Below are 19,900 nucleotides of genomic sequence, written 5' to 3'. Positions count from 1 at the left end.
TTCTCTTCTTTAAAATCATTCTCTTTGCTTAGGGCTTGTTTACCAGATTTCATCTCCCCCCTCGACCATCCATACTTACATACACACTTGCCAGCGTTGCCTTTTCATCCACAATAAATAAGGAGGGGAGAAGGAGTCAAAATGAGACCCAACAGTACCAAGTACATATATTGGGTACACGGACCTAAGCAACCAAACAGGTCTTAATACATTTCTGTGTTTGCTGACTCAGGGAGAGATTTGTTTGAAGTACGTCTTTATGATGAGAACACCAATACTGAGATGGAATTTATTTCCCTACTATACCTGAAGTACCTTTTCATACCTCCCTCCTTGCTACCCAAGGTTGGAAAAAAAAATACTGGGGCATCCTCTGTAACTCCTGTTGGTTTGGGTAGGCAGAAAGAAATAGCAAATTTTGAAAAGATCAAAGTTTTTCTAAGAACAGAAGGATAATTCAAATGGAGGAATGTATAGTGATGAAGGAGGAATGCAGCTCTAGAGATGGGTTAGGAATAAAGGATGACTTGATTGGAGGGAGTCAAATTCATTCATTCATTCATTCAATTTATACAGCTGCCCACCTGAAACAGTGACTCTAGGTGTGAAAGAGGGAGAAACAGCTATGGAGGGAGAATGAGGTAGACTTTAGCAGGAGGATGGGAATTTGACATAGGAAGATCTACATTCAAGTAAGGGTTTGCTTTGGGAGGTTAGAGGAAGGTCTGGGGTGAGGAATGATAATGGTTGGCAGTCCAGGAAGTCCTTGATTTACAGCTATTCATTTAGTGACCATTCAAAGTTACCCCGGCACTGAAAAAAATGACATATGGCCGTTTTTCACACTTATGACAGTTGCAGGATCTCCACAGTTATGTGATCAAAATTCAGGCGCTTGGCGACTGGCATGCCTTTATGACAATTGCACTGTCCCAGGGAGGCATGTGATCATCATTTGTAACCTTCCCAACTGGCTTCCAACATGCAAGTCAAAGGGGGAAGTCAGATTTGCCTAACAACCAATGATTCACTTAACAACTTCAATGACTACTTAACAAATGTGGTAAAAAAAGGGGACACAACTCATGGAACGACTGCCTTCCTTAGCTCAACTGTGGTCATAAGTTGAGGAGTATCTGTAATTGGAAAAATTACCTGCAGTATGGGGACACACACACACAAGATAATGGATAGCTGATTGAGGGATGGAGAGCCCACTTGGGAGTTGAAGAAAGGGCAATTAAGACAAGATCTTCATCCTCTGGCTCATTAAGAGTTTATTTTATCATTTCAGTTTAGGGTTGCAGAGGAAGCTTTGTTTAGGAGGCAGATTGGGGTAGGGGACACAAAATCTCCCTTCCCCCCTCAGTAACAACAACAATGATAAAAAAATTAACAATCTCCTAATGAAAGTTTCAGTTGAAACCAAGAACATCACAGCTACAGATAAAAGGAGAGAGAGAGAGAGAGAGAGAAACTCCTGCGCATCATTAAGTTCAAGTTAGTCAAATACAATATGATACATAGACTTTTTATCCTATACAGTATATACAGGTGCAGGGAGGGGGGAGCAGAATCCTGCCTTGTCAGACATTATAATATGGGGAGAATGGGGGGGGGAGTTATCCCTCCCTCATAGAAGTGCAGATCTACCACTGGGGAAGGGACTTATCTAAAGTCCTTTATACATTCCTGGCATGATTCAAGGGGGGCTAATTGTAAAATCTGGGGGAGGGGAGGGAAATTTCAGAAGTCTTGCTACAGTCTTGGCAGGTTGCTATGGATGTCATAAGGCTCTCCCCTGCCTATATACTGCTCTCTATTCAGAAAGTATAGGGAAAAGTTCCACATACCCAAATGAGCTAGAATTCTCAATTCAATGGCAAAAAAAGTGAATCCTCCAGCAGTTAATTGCCCCATGGAAACACAACGGGAGGGAGGGAGGGAGAGAAAGAGAGGTTTCTCCAGAAAGAGAGAAAATTGGTGCTGCCAATTATGATTGGGAAAAAGGAGCTTGGCAATAAATATTCCTATTAGAAGCAAAAATAGAAGTGATCGCTATTAGTGTACGGATGGATGGCTTCCCTTCACTCCAAATAAGAGTTATTTGGCAGAGATGGGATTAGAGTTGTTGGAGAACAGCGGTCATACTTCCTGATCAGATTATGGACAAAAGAAGCTAGACACTGTATAAAGGGTGGCCAATGCACCACCTCCCCATGCTCAATTCTCAACTCTCCCTAAGGAGAAGTAAAGTTCTTGATGGAAGAGATGAAGAGTACAACCCCAGGAGAACCTGGTCCTTCTCTTTTCACCAATCTCACTACTGTCAACTCACTCCATGGTGAGAAACCGAGAAGCCTTTCGGCTCTAAATCACACCACACCACCATTCCTATGCCTTTCCAATGAATTCCCCTATTCTCAATCCCCCCTGAGCAGGGGACAAGGCTGTTCAATTAGATATTTATACATTTATATATAAATAATATTTCTCTGTACAGCCAGGGCAAAAGGGAAAGGGGTGTTCCAACCATCCAATTATTTGATGAGAACCCTCCTCAACATGTCCTGTCTGCCACAGCAAACCTCCACCCTCCACCACCATCGCAGAGGCTTGTCCCATGTCCTGTTTAAGGAAAAAGAGAAACCCCCAAGGAGAAGGGGTGATGGTGGTGATGGTGTGAGCTGAATCTGAACTCGTTGCCTGTAATGATACCCCTCGACTTTCCTCTCCCCACTTCCTGCTCTGGCTCTGCAGAGGGGCAGGCGTTAGGCGGACCTTCCTGGGGCGTAGCTCTGATGATGGTGTCACGCGCATTTGCTTTGTGCCTGAGTCAGCAACTCGCTGAAGGAGTCAAACAGTTTCTCCAACCATGGCTGGTTGCGCATGCACTGCTGCACTACCTCCTCCTGGCCCAAATCTTCGTCTTGACCCTCAATTGCTGTTGTCTAGAAAAGAAAAATGAAAAGGTTAAAAAATTAGCCATGAAGTACAAAAATAGCTTTTAAAAAAGCAACCATGATATGGATTTTCTTAAATGAAGGAATTTTCTTCTACAACTCCATCCCTAATATGCAGAAACTGCTTGTAGCTTTCTAGAAAGAGCCAGAATTGATTAGTCTATCTTTGGTACCAAGACTAATAAAAATAATACTAAAGACTGAGACTTTTTAAACATAACACTACAATTTGTAAATTTAATGATTTTCATAAACTGCAGCTTATATATAACACTACTTCTACATATTAGTGATAGGAAGGTTTCTTCATTTAAGAACACCCATATTGTGATGATTATTATTTTTTGTATTTGTTTTAGTCCTTTTTTCTATTTTATTTTATTGTTGTGAACCACAGTTAAAATTAGGTGACACTGACCACTATGAGCCTTAACAAAATCAACACCAATCAATTGCAAAAGGCAGCCTACTTGGAACAGCTTGGTTTCTGCCATGATACCTTTAACACCATTAAACAACGTGTGCCTACCCCAAGCCCTTGAGAAGATTGCAGCAAGTGGGTAAAAATGTCAAATTCCTTTTAATTATCTGGTTTACTATGAGATGAACCATAATAATAAAATGAAGATGCTAAAGTGCTCTGGGTCATCAGAAATCAACACAGATAAGCACCAGTCACTAATACTCCAGACTTGAATACCCATTGGTAAGAAAGACAAAATAGTCTTGATAGTGGATGTTGTAGTACCTATTCTGGAGACAACAGAATAGAAGAGAAAAAAACTGGAGAAAATCACGAAATATCAGGACTTTCAATCAGAAGTACAGTAGTGGCCAAAATTATGAAAGCCCTTTGGGAAAAGTGTACATTTGAGGTTTGATGGCTAATAACACCACTTTTTGGGGAATAGTACCATAAAATTATATATCAATGGAAAGTTAATTTAATCAAGAATGTAATGCAATAACTTTTATGAAGGATTTGCTATTAGAATAGCAGTTATAAAGAAAAAAAGTGAAACACGTAGAAAAAAGGAGATATACAAAAATTATCACCGTAGAAAAAATGAGATATACAAAAATTATACCACGTCAGCTAATACTTAGTTGGGTAACCTTTAGCATGAATTACGGCCTTACAACGTCTTCCCATGGAGTGAACCAAGTCCTTTAGTTCTGCAGCTGGTATAATGTGAAACCAAGATTGAATGATTGCTTCTATTAACTGGGTTTTATTGCTGGGTCACTTCTGACTAACAAGTTTCTTTAGTTGGCTCCATAGATTTTCAATTGGGTTAAGGTCTGGGCTTTCCCAGGCCATTCCAGCAGTGGAATATGATTATCTTGAAACCACTTTTGCACACAGCAGCAACATGACATTGAGCTGAATTCTGTTGCAATATAAATGCTTCATTGTCTTGGAAAAGATCATGTGCGGAAGGCTTCAGTTTGGGCTCAAGTATTTCATTAATGTATTTTTGGCCATTTAGATTCCCATTAATCACACAAATTCTGCCCACACCTTTTGATGTCATACAATCCCAGATCATAATACTGACTGGGAGTTTCACGGTACATGTAATGCAATCAGGATGCAAATCTTCTCCGATTCTTCTCCTTACGTATTTTATGCCATCACTACCAAACAGGGAGATCTTGGTCTCATCACTCCAAATAACACTGTCCCATTGTTCCTCTGTCCAGGTAACAGGGGTTTTAACCCAGTTTAGTCTTTTCAACCTTTGTTTGAGAGATAAAAGTGGCTTTTTTCGTGGAATTCTAGATTTTAGGCCAAATTCCTGCAGTCTGTGCCGAACAGTCCTTGCATTCAACTTCACACTGCATAGCGCCATTTCATCTTGTATACACTCAAATGATTTTCTTCTGTCACATAGGCACAGTCCCTTAATTCTTCTATCATCACTTGCTGTTGTGCATCTTTTCCTGCCTTTACCAGTGTGGTTTTGTAGTGACTGAGTCACCTTATACCTCTTCAGAAACTTAGAAATGCCACCTTTGGTTAAGTTTCCACCAATTTTTATTCTAATTTCTTTATAACTGTAGCCTTGTTCACTTAATAATACTATTTTACTTCGCTTTCTGGGCAACCAATCAACTCTTTGCACCATTACTTTAATTTTATTATGTTTTACAAGCTCACTAAATGAAAGAACACAAAAAACCCCAACCAATTTGATAGTGATTACATAACACACTGACAAATGTCCTCCTCTCAGCTTCAATACATGACATCAATAACTGAATCCTACTGTGCTCTGATTGGCTGATTGCCAAAACAAGATGACACCTGATTGGCTCTCTAAACACTCATGATCATTGGCTACAATCAGATGAAGGAAAGCTACTTGATATCAACCTAAGCAAGTTGTGCTTCCTTTTTCTGGTTATTTGGCTATAACTTTTCATAGAATACAGATAATTGAACAAATGTTGTTGCATTACATTCTTGATTAAATTATCTTTCCATTGATATATAATCTTATGGTACTACTCCAAAAGAAAGTGGTGTTACTAGCCATCAAACCTCAAATGTACACTTTTCCCAAAATGTTTCCACAATTTTGGCCACTACTGTAGAACAACTGTGACAAAAGAGAGCAAATATAGTCTCAATAGTAATAGGAATCCTGGGTGCAATCACGAAACATCTGGAGTGTCACTTGAACACCACTGACAAAATCACCAAATCATACTTTTGATCATGCACGCTTCCTCAGCAAAACCTACCTCCCAGAGTTGTTGTGGAAAAAAATGGGAGGAAGCAGTCCTATGCATGCTTGCCTTGAGCTCCTGAATGAAAAGACAGGATATAAATCTAACAAACAACTTGCAAACCCAAATGGGATTTACTTAGGGCTTTACTTACCTCATCTTTACAACGCAGAAAGGTGTGGTATTTGTAGTGGTGAAGGGAATGGTAGAGAGTATAGAAAAAGGATTTCTCCACTTCCACACTGAATTCCTGTCAGCAATAAGGACAAAGAGTGAAGGGAAACCACCATGTCACATTTCTAAGCAATTTGACATAGCCCTGAACCTCTAAGAACTCATATTTAATATTTTGTTTCAATGATTAATTTTTAAAAATCTAGGAAGTTTTTATCTGCCCTTATCTTCTCTTTTCAGCTTTTATTAAAATAACAAAGTTAAAAAATCCTTTGCTGCCTGTGGCATGGACACATCCCCATCTCAATACTTGGAACTTCGATAGGGCAATCAATGGGCCTGGTCTTTTTATGCAGGAGAACGAGGTAGACGAATGAAGCCACAGAATCAGATCTTTAATGGACATTCTGTTTCAGAATGCCAGATACAGAGGTAGTGATGAAAATGCCATTGTAAAGTTAATTTTACAATGTTTACAATGTTTCAACTTTTTCCTATCTCCCCCCCTTACCTCTGCCCTTTGGGTTGCTTGCATTCTGCCATCGCCTGTCCCTGCCGCCCCACACTACCCTTAGCTAGCCTCAGCCTCCTTCCTTCCACTGCTAACGAGGTATGACCAAGGTCTCATGGTGTTGTGGCAGCCACTCAAAGGTCCATTAGCAACATTGGCAACAGTGGAGGAAAAAGACAGTGAAGGTCAGCTGGCACCAGTGGGGGGAGGCAAGGGTAGTGGTGGCAATGGGTTGCAGGTCAGTCAAAAGGACAGCGATGGAAGGAAGATAGGAAGGTGCAGAGAATTGGAATGGAGAGTCCAATCGGGCAAGAGAGAGGCGTCTCAACAGTGTAGACAGAGCATGGTGAAATAGACTGGCTCCAAGTTGATAAAGGAATTTGACAAGGTTGCATACTCTCTCCTTATTTATATAACCTTTATGCTGAGTATATATTAAGGGGATTAGAAGTAGATGAGCAGGGTTTTAAAACTGCAGGAAAAAATGTCAATAACTTGCACTATGCTAAGGTCACTGCTCTGTTAGCCCGAGTACAAAGGATTTGCAAGTCCCAGCAAGAATAGTGAAAGAGGACAGTAAAAGACATGGGGTTAAAATTAAATATAAAGAAGATGAAACTAATGAAAACAAGTAGATCAACCAGCCTCAGAACTGACAATGAAAATATCAAAATGGTGGATAGTGTTTGCCTTTTAGGATTAATCACTGACAGTAAAGAATAAAACAATCAAGAAATACAACACAGATTAGTACTTGGTGGAGCACCAATGAAGGTCTTGGAAAAGATATTCAAGCGCAGCAGTGACCCATTAAAGAACAGAATTGGGCAAATCATGTGATACTCCATAGTAGCAAAAGTTGGACTTTAAAAAAAATGGTGTAGGAAGAATATTGATACTTTTAAACTTTGGTGTTAGAAAAGCCTCCTAAGAATATTGTGGACAGCCAAGAAAGCAAACTGATGGAATCAACCCTGATTTCTCATTCAAATGATCAAGCTCAAATTATTCTACTTCAGACACATTATGGGAAGACCTGGCTTTCTGGGAAAGGCTCTAATGCTGGGAAAGAAAGGAAGGAAGGAAAAAGAAGAGGAGGACCATCGTGGACTCAGCTAGTGATGAGGAGGTGCATTGTTGGGAGACTTGAAAAAACAACTTAGGGATAGTCATCCTGGGGAAGATCTATGTATGTAGTCATTAGGAGTTGAAAACAATTTGATGGCATATAATCAATCGATCAGTTGTTAAAAATGTGTTTTTTTAAAAAAATGACTCAATTTCCTCATGTCTCTAGTACCTACTTTCAATCAAGTTTTCAGTTAGGATATAGAACTGAGACTTTTAGGGAAACGATCTACCCCAGGAACTAAGTGTGGGGTGAAGTTAATTCTTAATGGTTCTCTTAGCGGCTTTTGATATTGTGGTTGCCAGGCATTCGGCAAGCTAAGCATAATTTTCAAGAACAGCCTCCCCCTATGCCTGAAGAGAAGTTTTTCAATCAGTGCTACCTGCTCTAACAGGCCAGCGAAACATAGACACTAACCTCACAATCGATACAAAAGCTATGAGTGGCGCAGAGCCATGGAAAGACACACGCTTGTCTTTCATAAGACAAGACAGAAAGACCTGCACATGGCTTAGAGAACAAATGAAAATATACAAGGCCATCACATGTAAAGAAGCACAGGCTTATTGACTTATGGTATGGGAATGGATTACAGAAATGACTGGCCAAAACATCCAATACAAACCAGAGACACTATTATTAGGAATATTAGGAAAAATATAAATAAAGGTGACACATATTTAATCATACACGTGATTACGGCAGCCAAGAATCCTGTTCGCTCAAAAAGTGGAAAGTGACGGAAATACCCAGCGAAGATGCATTAATAAGGAAAATTATGTATTGCGCAGAACTACCGTATTTTTCGGCATATAAGGTGACTCGGTGTATAAGACAAACGCCGACTTCGGCGCCGATTTCCATGCCTAGAAAGTCATCTTGTACGCCAGAAACTACCGTAATTTCCAGCGTATAAGACGACTCGGCGTATAAGATGATCCCTGACTTCGGCGCCGATTTCCATGCTTTAGAAAGTCATCTAATACGCCGGAAAATACGGTAGATAAGATGACTAAAGAATTAAAAAATCAGGAAGAAATAGAATACTATCTAGTCTGGAGTAAATTCTACAAATGGAGGGAAAAAATAATGGAGTCAACAGAAGGGAGATGAACAGAGGAAGATACTAGGAATATACAGTTGCATGTATGTATGTATGTATGTATGTGCATACATACATATATATAAAAATGTATAGTATGGATTGACAAGACAAAGATATATGTCAAAGACGATATACCATGTTCAATTTTTTAATTTCTTTTTCTTTCTGTATTCAATAAAAAATTATATATGTATGTATGTATGTATGTATATGTATATGTATACAATGCCATCAAAAGAGTAAAAGATTTGCAATGGAAATGGGCTGGTCACATAGCAAGAAGAACTGATGGCAGGTGGACTAGGCAGTCATAGAATGGATTCCACCTGATAAAAAGTATCCACAAAAGAGACCTAAAACAGGATGGATTGATGACATCAGCAAGTATCGCAGGGCCAACTGGCAAAGAAAAGCTCAAGACCGTACTGGTTGGAAACATGCAGAAGAGGTCTTCATCCTGCAGTGGATAGACAATGGCTAGAATGATGATGATGATGATGATGATGATGATGATGATAATGATGATGATGATTTACCTCAGGAGCTAGGTGTGGGGTGAAGTTAATTCTTAACTGTTCTCTTAGTGGCTTCTGATATCATGGACCATCTGTTGGGGTTTGGGCTTAGACAAGATTGTTTTCAATAGTTCCAGCTTTCCTTTTTAGGACAAGTTCAGGAAAAAATGTTGGAATAGTGATCAGCACTTATATCACTGTCATGTGACAATGTTCCATTCCTCCCTCCCCCCAACTGCTAGAAGAGATAATCTCTTTTTGGAATGAAGCACTTTCAGAAGTGCTTTTTTTGTTTCTTGGTACTTAAGCACCGGAAAAATAGCTGATTGCCTAAATTTAACAGAAGACAGGTGAAGCTAAACAAGTTGGTGTCAAATGCATATATGCCTGGGTATCTTTCTTATGTGGACCACCACAAAGCTGACAGTAACCACATTCAAATCACTCCTCGGTCATGAAATTCTCATTAATGCCCTATGGATCTATTGTTCATTCTTGTAATTTGTGAGTGTAAAGAAGATGAGTAGGGGCACAACTATTCTTACCTTGAGCTCTCTGCTGGAAAAGAGAGATAAAAGTAATCAATGAGTAAGTTTATCAGAACCTGGCTACTATCGTCATCTGCAACTCTTACCTGCGGTTTGGATACATTCTTCTTGAGTTTGTTGAGTGTCTTGCGGTTGTAAGGTTCACCACCTGGGCGCAACGTAACTGTGGTATCACATGTCTCAGCATGGAGTTGGGGGAACATGTGGAGTGCCTCCTGAATGGGCAAGAAAGTAAATGTATGAGAAGAAGCAGCATCTTCACAACCTCCAGCTCAGGTCATTTAGTTCCATTTTCTAGTATTACAAAACCCCAAGATTTTAGGAATTAGATACATCATATATTTAAATATATATATAGAAATGGAGGCATCCTCAAATAATAGAATTTGGCTCAGCCATTGAAAAGACTTCAGAGATAATAGATTAGAGATAAAGGGAGCCTATGAAAAGGGAGAACTACCACTTTATAAAGTAGGACTTTCCTTGAAACGGACAAGAGCATCATTATTCATCATAATGCTCATTGACTACAAAAATTGAACTATAGGTTATTCAAACAGTCACCAATAATCCTGAAAATCATGTAATTCTCTTAGTCCAACCTGCACTAAATGTCCATAGCCTGGGCAATGTGATACCAAAGAAACCTCAATTTTTCTTCTGTATTAGAAGATTTTATTTGTTTTCTTGTTTCACAGACTGTTTTAAGTAGAATATGGAGAAATGGTTTTTCTTAGTCAGCTCAGGATAGGAAACCTCCATGTTAAAATATAGAAAAAATGCCCTTTAGTGATTGCTAAGTGAAACCTACGATTATGAGATTATTTCAGCTTTCTTTCTTTGCTTTACAGATTTGTAAAGGTCATAAATGTGATGATTGGTTGTAAAGTTACTTTTTCATAACTGTCGTAACTGCAACAGCTGCTAAATGAGGACTACATGTATAAATTGCCCTCCCAATATGATGCAAGGAAAGTTAAAGATAACTTTCACAGCATATTGCTAACACACACAAAAGACAGAATAATCAATCCCTTCTGTTTATGGTGAAATTTTATAAAAATCTCTGCAACTAAGAGTACACTATAAGTAAAAAATATTAAAGAACTGGCCAGCAAAGTAATTCTAAATACCATTGATAGATCTTCAAAATAAAATACACCCATCCTCAAATAAGGCTAACATTCATGAGATAAATTTCAGTATTGAGATTTTGTGGGATAGGATCACTGAAATCTTAAGCAATGAAGGAGCTAAGCGAGCTTCCATTTCCATTTCTTAAAAAAATGCCAATGTAAATATTTGGCATTCCTGTCAACATACATGATTAATATCAACCCCACCTGAAAAAGCTGCTGATTCATAAATTGCACACTGCAGAACCATTTACATGGCTAGAAAAACTGAAATATCCAAGGCAGCATGGAGTCTCATTTTAAGCATGGTTTTCATAATTATATATGGGACAGGATTCAACAGTCCATCTGGGCTGCTAGTCAAGGGCTTGGATTCTTAACCTTCCTGAATAGGTTACAAACGTTTTAGTCTTCAAGGCCTCTCCCCTCTCATTGTTCTTGTGGAGGCGAATGAGAAGGAAATACGTGAGCCAAATTTTGACAACAAAGCAAAATATATACTTAAAATAAATACCCTTTTCCCAAAATCAGTCTTTGGGGAATAGCAGATTCTACTTGCCCTCTTTCCATACCTGTAGCGATGGATTCAGGGACACTCTCTTCAGCACCTTTTTCTTATGATCGTTCAAAATCCCATCAATTTTCCTCATGGGCGGGAGATAAAGTTCATCTGGGATAGGATTGTCAAAACAGATGGCAAAGGTAAAAAAAAAGCTTCCAGGATGGGCAGGGACAGGAAACCTGCAATGTAGGACATGGGCAGCCAGTGTCCTGCACAAAGGAAACCCAGCTGCAATGGACTGAGTTCTAGACAAGCAAGTGAAAGGAACGTAACAAGGTTTTCAAATGCCACATTTCTTTTTTGAAGAGGTTGGCATTTTTAGACAGGACCAGATTTTTTAAAATGCCATGTGCCAGGAATAAGTGCTTGCTTAAGGACTACCCTGGCCCTAAGAAAACAATCTAGAGAAGCACTTTTTGAGAGGAGGGAAATTTATTAGGCCAAATTTATTCAGACAAAACTGAAGCACTATTAAAAACTCATTCCTACTTTGCCTGGAGTAGCCTAAAAATTTGCATATGCAAAGCAAGGAACAAACACCAGAGAGCATTTTGAAAAATGGTTAAACGCAAGGCTCTTGACATTTGCCAATTACAATTAGAGTTTTCTTTTATTATTTACTTTTTATTTAGTTTTACACATTATTTCATTTATAATTTTAAAGGCTGTGGGATTACAAAATTTGAGAACCCCTCCTTCAACCAGCTCTTCATATCTTTGTCTAAGTATGACTGCTACAAAGAATTACAATGAAACATTCAGTGGTGTTCTCTAGTCACAAGCAATCAAAGCTGGACAGTTATACGGCATTTTGCAAATCAGACATCTTAAAAAGATGTTTGTACTTTTTTTTAAAAAAAAAAAACCAGTATATTTATAGTTCTTACAATGGCAAAATAGAACAAGCCTGTATATATTCATCAGATTCTGGCCCCAGGAATTTCATAAGCAAGAATAGCTAGGGAACAAAAAAGCTTTTATATTTCCAGAAGACTAGCCACAATCAAGAAAAATAATTAGTGATCAGAGCAAAGTGAAGGTCTACATGGTTCCTATGGAATGGCCTATGTAGAATGGCCGGTGGAAACAAAAGCCAGTGACTTTTCAAACTGGCCCATGAGCCCATCTAAGCACCTCTACACAAGAATGCGCACCGTTTGTATCTTCAAGAGCTTGGATCATGTCTGGATCAAGGGCAGTGCTGACCAGCATTTCCACATAACTGCGGTACATCTCCTTCATGGCTCGTGTATTGAGAATGCGGCCTGTGGGCACACGGTCTAAATGGGAAATAGAGTACTATTTTATTATGGTAGGCATCTGTAGCCCTGATTTTCAAAAAGATTCAAAATAGGTTAACAAGCAAATAAATGGAGGATGCTGTAAGATTATATCTCATAGTTTTCCTCAGGTATGACAACTTTAAATGTGTTGACTTCAACTCTTTCAGAATTCTCCAGCCAGAATGGGCAATTCTGGGAGTGAAAGTCTGCATATATTAAAGCTGCCAAGGCTGAGAAGCATGGATTATATGTGAAGTACAACCAAAAATAGGAGAGAGAAAGAGGGAGAGAGGGAAAAAGTGTTAGAACTCCTCTAGAGGTTCCTATAATCCTTCACTTCTATAGACAGGGCTAACCCTAATCCTAACCCTTCTTTCTACTCCCTATTTTCAGCCTTCCATTTCTCTCAGTCTAGCTTTTATGGTTAATGATAAGATCCCTTTCTCAGGCTCCCAGAGAACCAGTAGTCTTTCAAAAAATGTGTGTATCACCACTCTCAGGATTGCTTTATTTTCTTCTCATGGGCTGGAACTGCCGGATCTACAGTAATTCGGCTCCAGATTCTCCACCCTTGTAAATTCACAATTTCTCCTTGATCTACACACACGACAGTGAGTCACAATATGCTTGGCTATGATCTGTTCAATGAACCCCAACAGATGGATTCAGACAACACACCAAACTACCATGAAACACCTAACAGTGTAATGCAATGTTTCTCAACCTTGGCAACTTTTAAGATGTGCGAACCTGAACTCCCAACCAACACCTGGAGTTCATGTCCACACAACTTAAAGCTGCCAAGGTTAAGAAACTCTGGTGCTACGTGTGATTCCTGTCTTTGGATAAGTAGCTCTGCCACACTTCTTGCCTTCCCAGGACTACAGAGGTTCTTGATGTCCTTTCTTAACCACCTAGTCCTGACCTTCACCAAACTAGTGGGAGTTTCTCTCCCCACCCCCTTCTACTCACCCTCCTCACTCTGCTGGTCAGGGCTGGAATCTGAGTCTGAAGAAGATGCTGCTGCTTCCTTAAGCCATTTTTTCCTCTTCTTGGGGGGTGGTTCAGCTTTCACCTTGGCTGGCTTTGACTTGGGTTTAGAAGCTCCACCAGCTGGGACAGCTTTTGTCAGCATGGGCACAGGAGGTTCCACTTTTTCAACTCTGGGAGGCTTCTCTGCCTTGGCCAATTTCTCTGCTTTGGTGGGCTTTTCAGACTTCTCCACCTTGGGGGCCTTTTCTGGCTTAGGTCCTTTCTCCGCTTTGGAAGGCTTCTCTGTTTTGTCCATTTTTTCAGCAGCCTTGGGGAGCTTCTCAGCCTTAATAAGCTTTTCAGATTTCTCAACTCTCTCTGGGACTTCCAGCTTCTCGGGTTTTTCAACTTTGGCTGTCACTGGAACCTTGGGAGTAGAAGCTTTGGGCTGGCTTTGTCTCCTGCATCAGAAAAACAGAGCACTGTCTTTAGAGGTCAGGTTTATTGCAGCAGTAGAGTTTGAGTGCAAAGAAAGTTATAGTGTAAATCAATGAAACAGTGAATCTTTACATAAAGCATAGCAAAAGTTCAGGCAGTCTAATCTAATTCACTGTTCAAGATGGATCATAGGCGGTGATGGGTGCTCCAGAAAAGCATGAACCGTTAAGGGAAATAAAGGCATCCAGTCCCACCCCTTAAACTTACAAGCTGCTCTAAGACTAAACAGAACAAGGGAAGGAAAAAAGAGAGGCTGAGCCCTTTAACTATTAAGCTGGATGAGGGAAAAGAGAGCCAATCATGTGCAAAGTGATATAACTGAGAATTAAAAAGTAGAGAAAATATGAGAAAAGTTTCTTGTATGGAAATCACCTAATTGCACACACACACACACACACACACACACACACACACACAGACGGGGGGGGGAGGGAGGGAGGGAGGGAGGGGGAGTTTCTCAGCTGGAACTGGACTCCCTTACATGTGCCCACCTTCCTAATCCTTTACCTGACAGCTTGCAGAGGCCGGTGCCAGGGTTTCTTGGAACAGACCCGGACATAGTCTTTCTTGTTGATATTCTCCAAGAATTTAACATAGAGTCGTTGGTAACGGTTCTTGGCATCACCAAAATAGCCCAAATACTGAGGGATGAAGCAGGAAAAATAAAGAATTAAATAAAGAATTGAATAAAGAAAAGAAAGGGGAGGGGAAACCATCCTACTTGTAACTTTTCTTCTGGAAGTAATGAGGGAACAAGTGGAACTTAAATTGCAGTCCTTTGCCCAACACAATAATAGATCAAGCTAACTGCTCAACTTGACTGTCCCAAGAAGAAAACTGGGTGAGTGGGGGGGAACAGTTATTCTTTTATCAACAGGCCAAAAAAACCCAGAAGTACTTCTGCATTCGGCTTGACCATCATGGTAGAAGTATACTGAGAAAGAGAGGGCAAGCAAAAGGAAGAATGAGAACAGGGCTTGAAACTTGGTTTTAATTTACTGATTTCATTTATTATCATGTTGGTAAGATTCTCTCATTTCTGAAACTCTGGTTTCTCTGAGATATGATGCTACTTAAGCAGACAGAGTGGACACTCACATTGCTGGTTGCACAGAACTGACGCTGCCCATCCTTGATTTCAGGTGTAAACTTCTGAAGCAAAGCTTTCTGTACTCGCCAAATTGGAGGTGGTTCCCGTCCAGTCTGAAGTGCAAGCTACAAAAGGACAAAGGAGTAGTTACAATGATGTCAAGTATTAAACAGCTAATAAGCTCAACTACTGTCTTCTGGCCAATATTCCCTAGCAGAAGAGAACTGCATCGAACAACAACAAAAAGCTCCCAGAATTACTGCATTTCTTCATAATTTATCCTTCTGCATCAGGCTATTAGTGATGAGTTAACTTGATTCTTCACATGTCCATATATAGAGAAGTTATAATAGTTGTCATCAACCACCTAATACAGTTTTAAAAGAGAAGTAACATTTTGGGGAAATAAATGGACTTTTAAAGTTACATCTAGAGCTAAACTAGTCATTTATAGGACCCAGTGAACTTAATTATACTTCACCTACAGTTATTTTTTTTAATCCTGATATCGATGGGAGGTAAGTGGAATTAAATTCAGTTTGAACCCCAAAGACTATCATTTACAACTGCCCTATTTTAATTACACAATTCTCTCTCCCTCAAAATATTTTTTGCAGTTATCTTCAATGTTTTGAATTTCAAACTTTAAATGTTGAGAAATTCTTCTCAAAATCAATTTTTGAGCTGCAACACTAAACTTATTTGAGTTTGAGTTTGAAAAATCCAGTTTGCAAAATAAACAAACAAACCCCCCCCACTCTCAACTAGCATGCTTCAAGTATTCTGAATTATAATTCCCACAATCCTTGGCACAAGCTGCAGCTAGCAATAGAGGGAGTCAAAAACACATGGAGGGCATCAAGAGTACCATAGCTTTCAATTTTAATGTCTGAAGTATGTCTTTAATGTATATGCCCATGCCAATGCTCAAAATGAATTACATACCCTGAGAGCCTGAACATCCTCAACACGTATGACAAACTCATCCCGCTCTCGGAAGATCCCCTCCCCACCACTCTCCACCTCCTCTTCATCTGTCTCTCCACAAATGGCTGCAGTCTCCTGCTTCTTAGCAAGGTGAAGAGGCCGTGTGTCCTCGGGGTCTTCGGGCTCAGGAGATGCCTGTGGTGGTAGTGGTAGTGGTAATGGTGGGGGTGGGGGTAGGGGTAGTGGTGGTGGTAGCTCTTCAAGCACTGGGGGAGGCTCCTTGAGTGAGGGGGCTGGGGAGATGGGTGGAGGTGGTTGCTCTGGCTGGACATCTGCTTCCACCGAAGGAGTGGGGCTAGGGGCTTTCACCTCCACTGGTGGCACATCTGCAAGAGGAAAAAAACAAAGAAGAGCAAGGAAATTCATTCTTTGGCTCTGGAATCCCTTTGCATTTGAAGATACATTCTTTTGATTACTGTTCACCAACATGTACTGTAGAGTGAACCCATATGCTGCTTAGAATGAAGGAGCCAACCTCATAATAATATCACATATTTATATTAGTATGCCTTCAGGCATCCATGCCTACATTTAATTCATTTAATTTTTAATTTGCTCAGGTGCAATTAAATACAGGTGCTTCTTACATGAAACAATAAGCTAGGAATCTTCACCTAATAAATCACAAATGTAAATAAACTGCAAATTAATGTACTCAGTTTATTTCCTCCAGTTCTGTTCCTCACTTTAATGTAGCGAATAAGCAAATTATATAGATACCAGTTTTATATGCCTTGGATAAATTTAAATAAGCCACTGCAAATACTGCAAAATAGGCTTATGAACTCCAGCTTATTTAGGAGCATTTCACCATAACCCCAGATGGACCTTCAAGCAAATTAATCCTGCTTGTATTTATTTGTTTACTTGTATTTATTTGTTTGTGTAAAGAGAAGACTAAACAGAAGCAAACAAGCTGACTGCATTAGAATAGCATGTCATCCAGTCCAGATTTGTTTAATTAGAAATCCCAGTTTGTCATTATGTTGATCTACTGTACATGTGTGTGTATATCTATCTGGTATGGAAAAAAAATCTTTCTTTTTTAATGTTGTGTTTATCTTTGTTTTATTTTTGTAATTTTTCTTCTTTTTTGGGAGTTTGTATTTTATTTTAACTTTCTGAATAAAATAAAAAAATATTGTTGTGAATTGCCTAGACTGCATGAGAATAGGTAGCGTTATAAGTCTTGTGAGTAAATAAAATAAATTTCTGCACATGATGTCATAGTGATTGTACAATGTCAGCCAAACCCTAGAAATGTTGCCAACACTGGAAACACCACATCATAAACACTATCACGTAGTGGTAAGAAACAAAAGTCACAACAAATAAGGAATGCCATGATGATGATAGCTGGCGCTGGCACTCACCACTGGGTTCTCCATCTTTACGGTCAGTGGGATCATAGAGCGCTGAGATGGCAGAGGAGATGCTTTTCTGCAGGTCTTGGTTCTTGCTAACAGAATCTTCCTCATCTGATGAGAATGAGGGCAACGTCTCCAGATTACGTTTCAGCTCCTCGTCAAGCCGTTTGCAGGGGCTGGTACAACTCATGACAAGCCCAGCTGCATCTCCTTCAGGTCCATCCAAACCACCAGGTAGCATTGGGGGTGCCATGCTAAAGGGAGGTGGGGGCTGGGAGGAGGATATAGCTGAACCAGGGTGAGACTTAGATGGACTACCTGCAGAAGAGACCACAGGTGCTGCTGAACTGGAGGCCCCAACTGTCACTGCTGAGGACATGGCAGAGGAAGGCAGCGTCTGACGCTTGCCTGACTTCAGAAAGTCCAGGAAGGAGGCCATGAACCCTGACTTCATCTCAGGCTGCTTCTCTTCCACCTCCTTGATCTTCTGCTTGATCTTCTCTCTCGTTTGGTTGCTATCCAAGTTGCTCTCTTGGGTGGGCTGGTGAGATGGGATGGGGGCTTCCAAACCTTTGGGGACTGGCAGTTTGATCTGGGGAAAAAGGACAGAAATTGAGGAAAGGGAGAAGATGGAGAGCAATTTCCTGCCCTAGTGGTCCCGTATGCTGCCTTAGTGATCTTGACTTAAAGGCCCTTTTTCTCTTAAGATTTGTTTTTTTTTTCACTATCACCAGCTTTCCTGTCCTAAGCAACTGGGTGGTAGATGGAAAGAGCCTAAAAGCAGGATAGCACTGCTTGTGTATTAAAGGAATAAATCAAAACAATAGAGCCCTTTGAGCATTATCCACAACCTGTATTTAATCATGCATTGTTCAACTTCACTTTTGTCCATGCTGGCTGAGGAATTCCAGGAGTTGAAATCACAGCCTAAAATTGCCAAGTTTAAAAAAAAAAAAATCCTCTGAGACTAAGCTACATTTAGCCCTGCTTCATTCTTTGGATGTAGTCCTTGAATTACAACAGTTCATTTAGTGATTATTCGAACTTACAATAGCACTGAAAAAAATGACTTATACCGTTTTTCACACTTAACAATCATTGCAGCATCCCTGTGGTCATGTGATCAAAATTTGGATGCTTGGCAACTGACTCATATTTATGACAGTTGCAGAGTTCCAGGGTCATGTCATGTGATCACCTTTTTAAACTTCTGACAACCAAACTCAATGAGGAAGCCAGATTCACTTAATAACCATGTTACTAATTTAACAGCTGCAGTGATTCACTTTGATGGCAAGAAAGGTTGTAAAATGGGGCAAAACACATTAACAACTGCCTCACTTAGCAATATAAATTTTGGGGTCAACTGTGGTTTTAAGGAATACGTACATATCTGTTCATGCACTTCATTCAACAGCAAGGCCCCCGGTCTCCCTACTATTTCTGAACTGTGGCCGATGGATACACGAAACGGGGAATTTTCTGCTATAACATCTTTTTCACTATCCTCTTTTTAGTCAGTGGCCCCAACCAATATTTATTCACTTCTCCTGGTTGGTTGTTTACTGAGGTTGGTTTTCTTTTTGATTATTTCCACTATTGCACATTGCTTTATGAATGGTTCATAGAAAAGCAGAGGATAAATGTTTTCATAAATAAAACATGAACCCCATTATCATTATAATTTTAGAGAAGCAGAGGCATCTAAGATATAATACTTTTTTTGCATTAAAGCACAGCTAGGGAACTTAGATATTCAGGAATCAAAATAAATTACTGATTTGTTTGCTGGCTGACTGACTTTGGGCCAATTACTTCCTCTCAGCCCAAACCACCTCACAGGGTTGTTGCTGTGGGGAAAATAGGAGGTGGAAGAAGTATTAAGAATGTTTGCTATATTAAAATTTCCCTTTTTATCGACCCTGTAGTCCCTTAATTCAAGGGTAGAGTTGGGGCTATCCTGGATAGAGCTAAATATTTATTGGCCAAATGCCTTCCTGATGCCATGCAGAGTTCACAGCCGATACTTTTTCTTTGTGCCCTAGGAGAGAAACATCTAATGCTGCCTATGATTGAACTCTCGACCTTCCGAATGGGAAGCAAGCATCTTTTTTTAAAAAAGATTTTATTGATTTTTTTTCTTACATACATATAATAATTTTTCAACCAACGTGCTGTCTGGGTTTAAAAACACTAATACATATTTAATTCCTAATCCTTCAATCTTTCCTCTAGCCATTGATAAAATAAGTTCCAAGTCTGGTAATACTCTGTTTCTTCTTTTTCTTTCAAACTCATAGTCAATCTGTCCATCTCTGCGCTTCCAG

General features: G+C 39.8%; 1 protein-coding gene across 2 annotated transcripts in view; it reads right to left on the bottom strand.

Moving 5' to 3' along the window:
* Positions 1-945: 945 nt before the first annotated feature.
* The window catches only part of PRR12 (proline rich 12), a 36,579-nt gene continuing 17,624 nt past the window's right edge, over positions 946-19,900 (bottom strand). Inside the window, exons 5-14 of one of the 2 annotated variants that reach the window (XM_039355824.1) lie at positions 17,580-18,165; positions 16,165-16,532; positions 15,228-15,344; positions 14,637-14,770; positions 13,632-14,092; positions 12,531-12,656; positions 11,387-11,484; positions 9,765-9,893; positions 5,851-5,946; positions 946-2,951 (exon numbers count right to left, since the gene is read on the bottom strand). In XM_039355824.1, the coding sequence (XP_039211758.1) occupies positions 2,811-2,951; positions 5,851-5,946; positions 9,765-9,893; positions 11,387-11,484; positions 12,531-12,656; positions 13,632-14,092; positions 14,637-14,770; positions 15,228-15,344; positions 16,165-16,532; positions 17,580-18,165 (2,256 nt within the window). In that variant the 3' untranslated portion in view covers positions 946-2,810. Of the gene's footprint in view, positions 2,952-5,583; positions 5,775-5,850; positions 5,947-9,764; positions 9,894-11,386; positions 11,485-12,530; positions 12,657-13,631; positions 14,093-14,636; positions 14,771-15,227; positions 15,345-16,164; positions 16,533-17,579; positions 18,166-19,900 lie in introns of those variants that run through there. The other variant, XM_039355825.1, reaches the window with a different exon arrangement.

Source organism: Crotalus tigris, unplaced genomic scaffold (assembly GCF_016545835.1).
Source record: "Crotalus tigris isolate CLP2741 ecotype Arizona unplaced genomic scaffold, ASM1654583v1 scf7180000018762.419966263:882430, whole genome shotgun sequence".
Lineage (NCBI taxonomy): Eukaryota > Metazoa > Chordata > Lepidosauria > Squamata > Viperidae > Crotalus > Crotalus tigris.
Note: the sequence above shows the minus strand (reverse complement) of the source record. Positions and strands in the feature narration are given on the sequence as shown.